The following is a 12,547-nucleotide window of genomic DNA, read 5'->3' as shown; positions in this document are numbered from 1 at the left end:
CACGCCAGTGGGGACGCAAGAGGACAGACAAAAGAAACACGTGTACAAATAGACAAGATCATTGGAGTTAGCAAGAGGCGCCATCAGAGAAATGAAACAAGAGAGTGGACGGGGAGGGGCTGGGTGCTAATTTGTATTCCCCAGGGCGGGTTGCTCCGAGGAAGTGACATTTGAAGGAACTGAAGCCCGCAGACCAGAAGTGGCCGGTCGTGAGTGAGCACCTCTGGAAAAAAAGTAGCGGAATGGCAGGTACAGTGTTGGCTCAAGCTTGATTTGATTGAGCACCAGAAAGGTCACTGCAGTCTCAGCTTAATGAGCGACGGGGGAGGGTGATAGGGATGTAGTCAGTAGTGGGTGGAGACCAAGGTGAGAGTTTGGGTTTCAGTCTGAGTGTAGGGAGAGCTGTGGGAAGGTTTGAGCCGGGGAGGGACAGGCTCTTATTTGCATATACAGGCTCCTCTCTGGCTGATGTGGAAGGGGGACTGACTTCAGGGTGGCTGGGGTGGCGGCAGGGGGCCAGGGCAGCGATGGGTGGGAGGAGGTTTCGGGATGAGGAACAGTGGTGGCTTAGGCCAGGGTATAGACAAGTGGGGAGAAGGGGTCAAATTTGGGACACACTTTGGAGACAGAGACAACTAGACTCAGCAAAAGATAGGAAGAGGGTGCTGGGCACGGGAAACAAAGAATCAAGGCTGACTCCTCGCTTTGGGGTTTGAGCAACTGGATGGTGCCCATTACTGGAGAAGGGGATGTTTGGGGAGTAGAAGGAGTTCTTTTGCTGCCACCTAAGGTTTGTGATGATAAAGGAGCCAAGCTCACTGCCCGGTCATCCCATCTTTCTGCCCCACCAATCAGCACTGTGCTGTGCCTGCCCACTGGGGGGTGCTGGGGTCTGGGGATCCACGCTGTCTTCCCTATACTTCTTCCTCCTGGCTGCGGAGAGGGGACCCAGTCAGGGGTCCAGAAGGCCGGCCTGGGTCTGGTGGCCCAGCAGAGTGTGGTGGAGATAGCTGAGTGGCTCTCAACCTCTCTCCTCCTGCCTTCTCCTCCTGCTGGTTCGCCTTCCTGTGGAATTGCAGAAGTGAAAAATATGAAAAAAAAATTTTTTTCCTAGACTTCTTTCCAGCTCTGGTTCTGGATGCAGATGAGGTTCTAGCAACTTAGAAATGCTCGCAAGATTTGGAAGGCAGAGTGAGTGTGTGCGTGTGTGCCTGTACCTATTTCCAGGTTTTGTGGGTGTCGGGAGGTGTGCTTGGATTCTGTGAATCTGGTGGCAGCCTCTCGATTCTCCACCTTTCTCACGGAGCAGAGGAAGCAGTTCCCTGGTGGCTCAGCTCTGTGATGTTCCAGCCTGTTCGAGGGCTGCTCAGAATGTGGTTTCATAGGCAGCATCACCACCATCACCTGGGAGCTTGTTAAAAATGCAAAGTCTGGGGGTGCTCGGGTGGCTGAGTGGGGGGAGCACACAACTCTTGATTCTGGGGTGGTGGGTGTGAGCCCTGAGTTGGGTATAGAGATAACTTAAAAATAAATAATTCTTCTTCTTCTTCTTTTCTTCTTCTTCTTCTTCTTCTTCTTCTTCTTCTTCTTCTTCTTCTCCTTCTCCTTCTCCTTCTCCTTCTCCTCCTTCTTCTTTCTTTAGATTTTATTTATTTATTCATGAGAGACACCTAGAGAGGGGGAGAGACACAGGCAGAGGGAGAAGCAGGCTCCCTGTGGGGAGCCCGATGTGGGACTTGATCCCAGGACCCTGGGGTCATGACCTGACCCAAAGGCAGACGCTCAACCACTGAGCCACCCAGGTGCCCCCCAAATAAAATATTTTTAAAAATGTGAAGGCTTGGGCCTCACCCCCCCCCCCAAACCTACTAAACCAGGAACTCTATGGTAGAACCCAGGAAGCTGTGCTGTAGCCAAGTTTTCCTGGAGATTTTTTTTTTTTTTTACTTATTATTTTTTTAACGTAAGCCCTACATTTAACCTGGGGCTTGAGGTGGCGACCCTGACAACCCTGAGCCCAAGGGTCGTGTGTTCTACCCCCTGAGCCAGCCAGGTGCCACTTCTTGGTGAGCCTTTTGCATGCTAAAGTTTAAGAAATAAGCCCACTCCTTCAGTCCCTCCAACAATGCTATAAGCCCCTAAATCCTTCTATTAAATCCTTCTCTGCTGAATATGCCTACCACGGCCCTTACGCTGAACTCTGGCTGATAAAGGGGAATCAGTGTTCTAGACTTATCATGTCAGGGCTTGAGCCCCAGCTCACCACTTAATAGCCAGTGGAGGGATCCCTGGGTGGCGCAGCGGTTTGGCACCTGCCTTTGGCCCAGGGCGCGATCCTGGAGACCCGGGATTGAATCCCACGTTGGGCTCCCGGTGCATGGAGCCTGCTTCTCCCTCTGCCTGTGTCTCTGCCTCTCAATCTCTCTCTCTGTGTGACTATCATAAAAAAAAAAAAAAAAAAAAATAGCCAGTGGACTTTGGGCAAGAGCCTCCGTGTGGCAGGCTGCAATTTCCAAAGCCGGTCACGGCGATAGCTCCCATCCCACATGCCCTTCTGGAATCTCACCTCTACCCTTAAGAGGTGGGGTGTACATCCCATCCCCTTGAACCTGGGTAGTAGACCTTTGTGACCCTGTCGACTAGGAGTCCAGAGGACACTCACACGGTCACTTCTGAAGCTAGCAGAAAAAGGCCTCGCTTTCCTGGGATGGTGGCTCCCGGGGAACCGGGCACCCTGCTGCGAGGATGCCCCAGAACTTGGGGGAGAACCGATGCCCTCCTTCTACCTGCCCCTTCTGAACAAATCCAGGCTCAGAGATGGCAAGTGGCTTACTTAACCCCACACAGATCCTTAGTGGTCTAGCCTGCTCTGTGGGACTCTGAAATCTCTGCCTGGCTCCCCACCGCCCCCAGATCAGAGGCTCCCTCTTCCCCACCCAGTTGCATCCCATAAGGCTCACTTCCTGACCCTCCCACAGGGAGATGAAAAAGGCTCCGGGCAGAAACAGGGCAGGACAATAGTTTATTTATTGCAGGTGAAGCAGAGGGGAGGGGGGTGGGGAGGCCTTTGGCTCACATGCTCAGGGTCTGCTCTCTCGGCAGCACAGCACGCAGCCCTCCACCACTGGGGGGGGGGGAGTGGGCGGGAACCGAGGTTGGGAGAGCAGAGGGGAGGGAGTTGGGGGGGGGTGGGAGGAAAGAGGAAGGGGGGGAGGGCGCTCAGGGGAGGGGAGGTGGGGCTGCCAGTGTCAAGGGTGAGGCCGGGAGGTGGAGGCTCGGCGGCAAGCTGGGACTCCGGGACTCCGGGGTCTGGGGGCACAGAGGGGTTCGTGGGGGAGGTCAAAGGTGGAGGAGAGGTCGGAGTGGGTTAAAGGTAGGCTTGCCGGGTCACTGGTGAAGCGGGGCTCCCGGGTCAAAGGTCAGCCAGCTCCCCGACCCCCACCCCCAGCGTGAGTGGGAAGCCAGGCTCCTGGGCTCCGGGGAGGAGGGGCGGAGGAGGGGCGGAGGAGGGGAGGAGGGGAGGAGGGGCGGAGGGGCGAGGGCTCCCCGGCCCGGCGCTGGCGCAGCCCTAGGCCACCTCCTCCTCGGCCTCCTCCTCGAACTCGCCCTCCTCGGCCGTGGCGTCCTGGTACTGCTGGTACTCGGACACCAGGTCGTTCATGTTGCTCTCGGCCTCGGTGAACTCCATCTCGTCCATGCCCTCGCCCGTGTACCAGTGCAGGAAGGCCTTGCGCCGGAACATGGCGGTGAACTGCTCCGAGATGCGCTTGAACAGCTCCTGGATGGCCGTGCTGTTGCCGATGAAGGTGGCGGCCATCTTGAGGCCGCGCGGCGGGATGTCGCACACGGCCGTCTTGACGTTGTTGGGGATCCACTCGACGAAGTAGCTGCTGTTCTTGCTCTGCACGCTCAGCATCTGCTCGTCCACCTCCTTCATGGACATGCGGCCGCGGAAGACGGCGGCCACCGTCAGGTAGCGGCCGTGGCGCGGGTCGCACGCGGCCATCATGTTCTTGGCGTCGAACATCTGCTGCGTGAGCTCGGGCACCGTGAGCGCGCGGTACTGCTGGCTGCCGCGGCTGGTGAGCGGCGCGAAGCCGGGCATGAAGAAGTGCAGGCGCGGGAAGGGCACCATGTTCACGGCCAGCTTGCGCAGGTCGGCGTTGAGCTGGCCCGGGAAGCGCAGGCAGGTGGTGACGCCGCTCATGGTGGCCGACACCAGGTGGTTGAGGTCGCCGTAGGTGGGCGTGGTCAGCTTCAGGGTGCGGAAGCAGATGTCGTACAGGGCCTCGTTGTCGATGCAGTAGGTCTCGTCCGTGTTCTCCACCAGCTGGTGCACCGACAGCGTGGCGTTGTAGGGCTCCACCACCGTGTCCGACACCTTGGGCGACGGCACCACGCTGAAGGTGTTCATGATCCTGTCCGGGAACTCCTCGCGGATCTTGCTGATGAGCAGCGTGCCCATGCCCGAGCCCGTGCCGCCGCCCAGCGAGTGCGTCAGCTGGAAGCCCTGCAGGCAGTCGCAGCTCTCGGCCTCCTTCCGCACCACGTCCAGGACCGCGTCCACCAGCTCGGCGCCCTCCGTGTAGTGGCCCTTGGCCCAGTTGTTGCCGGCTCCGGACTGGCCTGCGGAGGGGGGAGGGGGGAGAGGGGAGAGGGGAGGAGAGCTCGACCCCAACGCCACCCAGGCCATCCTAGCACTTGAATAAGGACATTTTTTTGTTTTTGAATTTTTATTTATTTATTCAATCAGAGAGAGCGAGAGAGAGGCAGAGACGCAGGCCGAGGGAGCAGCAGGCCCCACGCAGGGAGCCCGACGAGGGACTCGATCCCGGGTCTCCAGGATCACACCCCGGGCTGCAGGCGGCGCTAAACCGCTGCGCGCCACCCGGGCCGCCCCTGTTTTTATTAGTCTCATGGTTAATCCTTCCCTCTGCTTCCACGCCTGCCCCTCTTCAGCCAGCAGCCAGAGGGATTCTGTTAGAACCCGAATGGATTCCTGCCCCACTTTGGCTCAAAACCATCCCACGTTGGCTCAAAACCCAGCTCTGTCTATAACAAGAGCCCACGTCCGTCCCTCAGCCGGCAAGGCCCTGCAGGACTTGCCACTTCCCCTCCCTGCCGTCACCTCCTCTCTCTCTCTCTCTCTCTCTCTCTCTCTCTCTCTCCCTTCTCGCTCACTCTGCTCCAGCCACAGGGTCCTCCTTGCCGTTCCTCCAACACACCACCCACAGTCCTGCCCCAGGGCCTTTGCACACACATTCCCTCTGGCTGAAATGCTCTTACCCGCAGATACCCACGCGGCTCTCTCCTCCTCCAGTGCTCTGTCACCCTCAGTGAGGGTCTCCCTTACCACCCTATATACAACCGCAACCCCTCCCATTTTTCAGTCCTCTTCCCTGTTTTTTTTTTTTTTTTTTTCCTCAAAGTACTGACAAACCTGTGCTGCCCTATTAATCATGTTTATTGCCCGTAATGTCACAGGGAAGTGTGAGCTCCGGGAGGACAAGGATTAGTGTTAGAATATGGGCTGGTATTTTCATGAAAATGTAACATTTCTTCTCATCCCCTCCTCTGACTCCACCCTGGTCTGACTTCATCAACCCTGCGCTGGACTGGTTCCCACCTTCATCTCCACCCTACACCCCAAAGTCTGTTCTCTAAGCCACCAGAGGGCGCCCGTGAGTCAGGCCCTGCCCGCGTCTACCGGCAAGGCTCCGGGGCTCCCACCTCCTTCAAGGTGCAAGCCCAAGTCCCCCCGCAGCCCACAGGGCCCTGAGTGACCTGTCACCTACCTGCACTTGCCTCCTCCCTCTCTCCAGCATGCTCACCCTGCTCTAGCCACACAGGCCTCTTTGTTGTTCCTCCAGCACACCAGGCCTGATGCCGCCCAGGATCTTTACACCTGCTCTTCATTCTGCCTGGGATGCCCTTTCCCCCAGATAGTCACATGGTTGACTCTTCCTTCAGGTCTCTGTGCCAGGTCACAGCCTCAGAGAAAACAGGATGGCCAGGCAATCTGGCTCCTGACTCCACACTTTTACTACTGCCTCCCCTCCCCTCTCTCCTGGAACCCATAGAATTCCGTGGTCCCCATGGAGCCCTCCATGGGAACCCCTCGCACCCTGTGGCCAACATTATTTAGTCCTACCACAGCCGTATCCACACAGGAGGATCATTATCTTGCTGAATCATCCCACAGACCAGAGAGGGGGAGTCGCTTGTCCAAGGTCACACAGCTTGTCTTGTCAATGTCTAGACTTCAGCCTCGACAAACCACCCTGCTCTGAGGAAGAGAGGTGCCCGGGGTGCTGGGGGAGAGGGTGGGGCCTGGGGCCTGAGGCCAAGTGGGGGTGTGCAGCCAGCCTGACCTGGGAGGCACCAGGGAAGGTTTCAGAGAAGGATCTTCACAGAGTGTGCGTGCGCCTCGAATCTGAGGGCCACAAATGTGTCTGTGGTCTTCATGTGCTGTTCCCTCTCTCTTGCACATCTTTCCCCCTTCAGTGTCTGGGTTAGCCTGTGTCCCACTCTTATTTTAGGCTGGAGGTATTAATGATGGCAGTGAAAACCTCAAATGCTTATTTACCTTTTGCTCTCCACTCAGCATTGTTCTAAGTGCTCTGCGCATATTAATGGCTTTCAGCCTCCCATCCTGACAGGTCTTTTTTATGTATGTATGTATGTATGTATGTATGTATTTATTTATTTATTTATTTATTTATTTATTTTTTCAGGTAGGTCTTTTTGTTTTAAAGATGTGGAGACTGGGGCACAGAGAGATCCAAGAGCCCCTCTTAAGTCACCCAGCTGGCTCAATCGGTGGCTGAATTTTACTTGTTTATCTCCTCTCTTGCCCATCTCCCTCCACTGGGAAGTTGGCTCCGGTAGGGTAGAGAGTTTTGTCTGCTTTGTTCATCTGGGGGTAACAGCAGGACCTGGTATGCGGTAGGTGCTCAATAAGTTATTTGTTGGATGCATGAAATGGCAGAGCTGGCATTTTCACCCAGGCAGCCTGGCTCCAGTCCATACTGTTAAATTAAAATGCCACCTCCTCCAGGAAGCCTTCTGTACACCCTCCCCCATATCAGATGCCTGTCCTGGGCTCCCGCAGTGACCTGTGTGTCACGCGTCACAGCCTGACTGCCCTGTCGGCCTGCCCCACTGGGCCGTGGGGCCCTGCGATTAGCACTGACGTCTCCCATGCTATGTGAAGAATTTCCACTAAGTATTTGGAAGTGAAAGGAACAGGGGGGCTTCCCATGCCTAGAACTCACCAAACACAAAGTTGTCAGGCCGGAAGATCTGGCCGAAGGGCCCGGAGCGAACAGAGTCCATGGTGCCAGGCTCCAGGTCCACCAGCACCGCTCTGGGAACATAATTTCCTCCTGCAGGGAAGCAGATGGAGGGCAGCTGGGGTGGCGGAGTGCCGGGCACCAGCATCCTGTCCCCTCCCAGCCTCCCCACCCACCACCCCCGCAGGTGCCCCCTGAGCCCTACCTGTGGCCTCGTTGTAGTATACGTTGATTCTCTCCAGCTGCAGATCACTGTCCCCGTGGTATGTGCCCGTGGGGTCGATGCCATGCTCATCACTGATCACCTCCCAAAACTAGAGGGATGGTGGTGGTGAGGAGAGAGGGAGGGGAAGCAGGCGGCTTGGCCTGTCCCTGCCTCTCTGGGCCCACGAACCTCCAACCACCTCCCTAGCTGCCACCTGTCCCCCCTGGCAAGGTGAAGAGGGGACCCAGAGGCCTCGTGGGGAGGCAGGGATGAGGCAGCAAGAAGGGAGAGGTGGGGGCGGGGAGGAGCGGAGTCACCACCTCAGCCCAGCCTGCTGGTGTCAGCTCGCCCAGGCTGCAGCCGCGGGGAGGGGCAGGGTCTCTTTGTGCGCGTGGAGAGGACAGCGGCCAGCTGTGAAGCCAGCTGTGGCCAGCGCACAGAAGGCTGGGCCCCACCCCCACCGCCCTCTTTGTTCCCAGCCTGGCCCTGCCCCCGCCCCCCGCGGTCCCCGGGGGTGCCGGCCTCCCGGGGACCCCAGCCCTGCGGGAAGCCCCCGGTGGGGGGCTCTGCGGGGCTCGTGGCCCGGCCCCCGCGCACCTTGGCTCCGATCTGGTTGCCGCACTGGCCGGCCTGCAGGTGCACGATCTCCCGCATGGCGGTGGCGCTGGGGGCGGCGGCGGCGGCGGCGCGGATGCTGGGAGCTGGGAGCTGGGAGCTGGGAGCTGGGAGCTGCGGGGCGCCCGGCGGGCGAGGCTGCGGCGGCGGCGGCGGCGGAGCTCGGTCCCTGCGCCCCCGGGGCGCCTCTATATGAGCGGGCGGGGCCCGCGTCACCGCCGGTCACCGGGCCGCTCCGCCCCCTGGTCCCGCCCCGGGACGGAGGGATGTCCCTCCCCCGCGGCCCCCAGGCCTCCGCGGGCACCGGCTGGGGCGCGCCAGGGCCCCGTGCGCCCCCACCGCGGCCCCCAAGCCCCGCCGCACCTCGTCTCCCCCCGCGCGGAGAGCGGCCTCCCCCCCATCCTCCTCCCGCCCGGCCGGCCCTGCCTCAGTTTCTCAACCGTCGCCGGCCGGCCCGTTCCGCTTCGGTCTTGTTTGCCAGAACCCTTGCGTCTACCGTGAGGACTCCCGGGGGGCGGGGGGGGGGGCGAGCTGGGGGGGCTCCCGAGCTGCTGCGGTCCGTCTGCAGGGCAGGGCGGGGGTCGGTCCCTGGAGGGTTGGTCTTGAAGCTGCATTCTAAATAACACCAAGATTTTTCTTGCACGTTTGGCTGCGGATGCTTGTGGGAGCTGATGGGTGTTGTAAGCAACGGTGCGCTGCCCCTGGACACCTCCCTTGGGCCTTGGGTCCTCCGTGGCAGGTGGGGTCAGCTCCAGCCTTGCCTGCGGTTGAACATCAAGGAGTAAGACTCCTAGCTGGGTTCCTCTTGGGGTGGACACTGAGCCCCTGGGGGCTGCCTTGCCTCCCCGCCACCCACAGGCGCCTCTCTGCTCCCCTGTTGTCATCCATTACAAGCCCTCCCCTACCTTTGCATTTCTTGTTAGCTCTGTGACCTTGCACAGGCCACTTTGTGTTTGGCTGAATTTCCTTATCAGCAAGATGAAGCAGTCAAGAATGCTCGCACCCTAGGGCCACTGGGAGGGTCCGATGAGATGGCTCAGTTAACAACTAGCCGGCCCTAGATTTCTCTGCACAGAGTAAACAGTAAATTGTAGCTATTGGTATTACAGTCATTATCAGGGGCTGGACCAGAGACTTCCCTGCTGACCCTCAAGTGAAGGCCAGACCTCCTGGGGCCCTCCCAGAGAGCCTCCTCCTCTGCCTCCTCCACATTCCTGTGGTTTCCAGCTATTGGGAGGGTGGGGGCGGGCTTAGTTAGGTTGGTTGTGTGGTTGGGATCTCAGGCTGGCCCCTGGCTTCTGGTTTTGACCCGGTGGTTCTCAACGGGGAGTGATTCTGGCCTCCCAGGGGACACTTGGCAATGTCATGCCCGGATAGGGTGTGTGTGTGCTGCTGGCATCTAGTGGGTGAATGTTGCCAAACATTCTACAGGCCACAGGACAATCCCTCCGTGGCCCCAAGAATGATACGGCACCAAATGGCAGTAGTGCTGAGGTCTGGGAAACCTTGTGAATTGGGAAAAAAAGATAATTAGACTCTCTAGCCCACACTAATAGATTTCTGATGGGTTAGACAGCTGTTATTTATTTGTTGGGAATTTTTTTTTTTAGATTTTATTTATTTATTCATAAGACACAGAGAGAGAGAGAGAGGCAGAGACACAGGCAGAGGGAGAAGCAGGCTCCATGCACTGGGAACCCGATGTGGGACTCGATCCTGGGTCTCCAGGATCACGCCCTGAGCCAACAGCGGCGCTAAACCGCTGAGCCACCCGGATTGCCCTAGACAGCTGTTATATGGTATAAACCAGGATGGCCCCCAGTGTCTGTGAGTCACTTCCTCTTATCTGTCCCACTCAGATGTGTATTTAAACATGTGCACCATCCTTGGACTGTAGTAGGTCAGATGGTTACGAGGACAGTGTGTCTTGGGGGCTCAGTGGGATCCTGTAACCCAGGGGTCTCAGCTGGGAGGGGGGTGACGTGCCCTCCAGGGGATGCTTCACAATGTCTGGAGACATTTCTGTTTGTTACAACCTGGGGTGCCACTGGCACCTAGTGGGTGGAGCCCAGCTCAACACCATACAACACAAAGACTTCTCTAAACCCCAAATGTCAATAAGGCCAAAGTGGAGAAACCCTAATTTAGACTTTTGAGGTTATGATCCAATGTGTTGTTAACAAAACGATCCCTGAGACATGCAGGTTCACTGGCCCATTTTAATATGTGTCAAAATTCATAAACTCCATGTCGGCATTTCTTAATTTTTTTTAACATATCAAGTGTCATAAAAAAAAAATATATATATATATACAAATGGAAGTGGCCTTGTTGGGAGGGACTGATGTGGGGCTCAGCCCCAGAAAGATGCAGTTTCCTATGTCGCCCCACCAGGGGAGGGAAGATCTAGGTTATGGATTGAGCCCCAGAGAGCAGGCCTTCCTGGATTAGCTCACCTGGGAAGGGACAATCTCTAGAGACTATGGGCCCTATTGTGCCCTCTGCCTCCCTCTGCATCAGGGCATCCCTTGGGTTTCCTAGAGGTCTTCAGGAGAGCAGAAGGAGGGCAGGGGTGGGGAGAGTATGGAGAGCAGGGGTGGCCTCTTAGTACCTGGAACTGCTGGACCTGGCAATGCCAGAGAGGTAATGAGGCCAGAGATATAGAAAGCCTGCAAGGGTGAAGGGATGAGGGGGCTGGGGTGGGCTGATGTCATCTGTACCCCAAGGCTGCCCCTCCCCACTCTGGTCTCTCTCAGGCTTCCTTCCCAGGAGGTAAAAAGTGCCGGGTGTACCATGGTTTCCAAGCCAGCAGACCCTCCCAAGCAGGTGGCATGGCATCACCTACCACCCAGAAAGCCCTCAAGGCTCCCTGTGGGCATCTGGAGGCCAGATCACCCGGGTGATGCCAAGAGTCCCAGGATCTGGATAGAGCCAGTGAATAGAGTCCAGGACAAGAAAAGGGGCTGGATGGTGGGCCTTTAAGAACCAGGTTTTCAGGCTCCAGGTGCCGGCCTGCCCACAGAGCTGGGCAGCATCTCGAAGCCCCAGGAGCGGGTCTGCAGAGGGACTCCACTCTGGGGCTGCATTTTTGCATCCAACTGCCTGTCTGCCCCCGGGCAGCCATGGTGTGAGGCATGACTATCTTGCCAGTTTTTTTTTTTTTTTTTAAGACTTTATTTATTCATGATAGTTACACAGAGAGAGACAGAGAGGCAGAGACACAGGTAGAGGGAGAAGCAGGCTCCACGCAGGGAGCCCGACGTGGGATTCGATCCTGGGTCTCCAGGATCGTGCCCCGGGCCAAAGGCAGGCGCCAAACCGCTGCGCCACCCAGGGATCCCAATCTTGCCAGTTTTGTACGGACATGGATTTCTGATCGGCTCTGGCCCCCCGAAACCATCACTCTAGGAGAGCCCTGCTATTAACTGCACGCTAGTGTTGGGAGAAATGTAGGACGCTGGAGAGAGGGTTTCCCATACAGTCGGGTGTGACCCTGTGGGGAGCCTCCTGCTGTGGCCCAGTCCTCCCACCCTCTTGTTCACATCACATCACCAACTGAACCAGGTTGGCTTGGTCAGGGAGCCCTCAAAGAGCAGAGACAGGCCTCCCGGTTTTGAAATGGAAAACAGAAAACAAAACAAAAACAATCCCATTTTATTTTTATTTTATTTTATTTTATTTTATTTTATTTTATTTTATTTTATTTTTATTTTATTTTTTAACAATCCTATTTTAAAATGTCAGGTTAGGGACGCTGGGGTGGCTCAGTGGTTGAGCATCTGCCTTTGGCTCAGGGTGTGATCCCCCCGGGTCCTGGGATCGAGTCCCATATCGGGCTCCCTGCTTCTCCCTCTGCCTATGTCTCTGCCTCTCTCTCTGTGTCTCTCACGAATGAATAAATAAAATATTTTGAAAAAACCCACGCCGCCAGGTTAATTTACTTCCTTGGAAGGAGCAGGAACAACAGGGAAGTGGCTGGTGGGGATTTCAGGGAGACGTTGGGCATCAGCACTCGGGCGAGGTGGAGAATTGGTGGAGACCCAGAACATTCTGCGCACTAAACTGACCACCCTTTCTGAGGTCTGCAAAACCGGGAAAGGCCAGCCTTCTAGTCGTGTTGACCTGTGCGCCGTGTGGGGCCCACCCTGCCACCCCACCTGTGAACCTCGAGGCATTGCCGAAGACATGCACCCCAACCCCCAGTCCACCTGGGGCGGGGATGGAGTCTGTCTTGCCTACTATGAATGAGAGCAGTTTAACCCAGACCCCGTTCAAAGTGCTTCGAGCGTGTCAGCTCCTTTATGTTTGATGAGCTCATGGAAACGTAACCCTAGGGGGGCAGGTGCGGTTTGCCTGCCTATTTTACAGGTGAGGAAACAGAGGCCCCAGGAGGTTGAGTATCTCACACACAGTTGAGGCCGGGAATCCAGTTCCA

At 57.1% G+C, this 12,547-nt stretch overlaps 1 protein-coding gene across 1 annotated transcript; it reads right to left on the bottom strand.

Annotated features, from left to right (window-relative positions):
- Positions 1 to 3,003: 3,003 nt before the first annotated feature.
- Positions 3,004 to 8,278, bottom strand: TUBB4A (tubulin beta 4A class IVa). The gene is made up of 4 exons (XM_072787597.1): positions 8,095 to 8,278; positions 7,498 to 7,606; positions 7,275 to 7,385; positions 3,004 to 4,626 (listed from the first exon to the last, which is right to left on the bottom strand). Exons 1-4 carry the CDS (start codon positions 8,149 to 8,151, stop codon positions 3,569 to 3,571), a joined length of 1,335 nt encoding a protein of 444 aa, XP_072643698.1. The 5' UTR covers positions 8,152 to 8,278; the 3' UTR covers positions 3,004 to 3,568.
- Between the last annotated feature and the right edge of the window lie 4,269 nt (positions 8,279 to 12,547).

Source organism: Canis lupus, chromosome 19 (assembly GCF_048164855.1).
Source record: "Canis lupus baileyi chromosome 19, mCanLup2.hap1, whole genome shotgun sequence".
In the NCBI taxonomy this organism is placed as follows: Eukaryota; Metazoa; Chordata; class Mammalia; order Carnivora; family Canidae; genus Canis; species Canis lupus.
The sequence above is the reverse complement of the archived record's forward strand: the minus strand, read 5'-3'. Positions and strand labels throughout refer to the sequence as shown.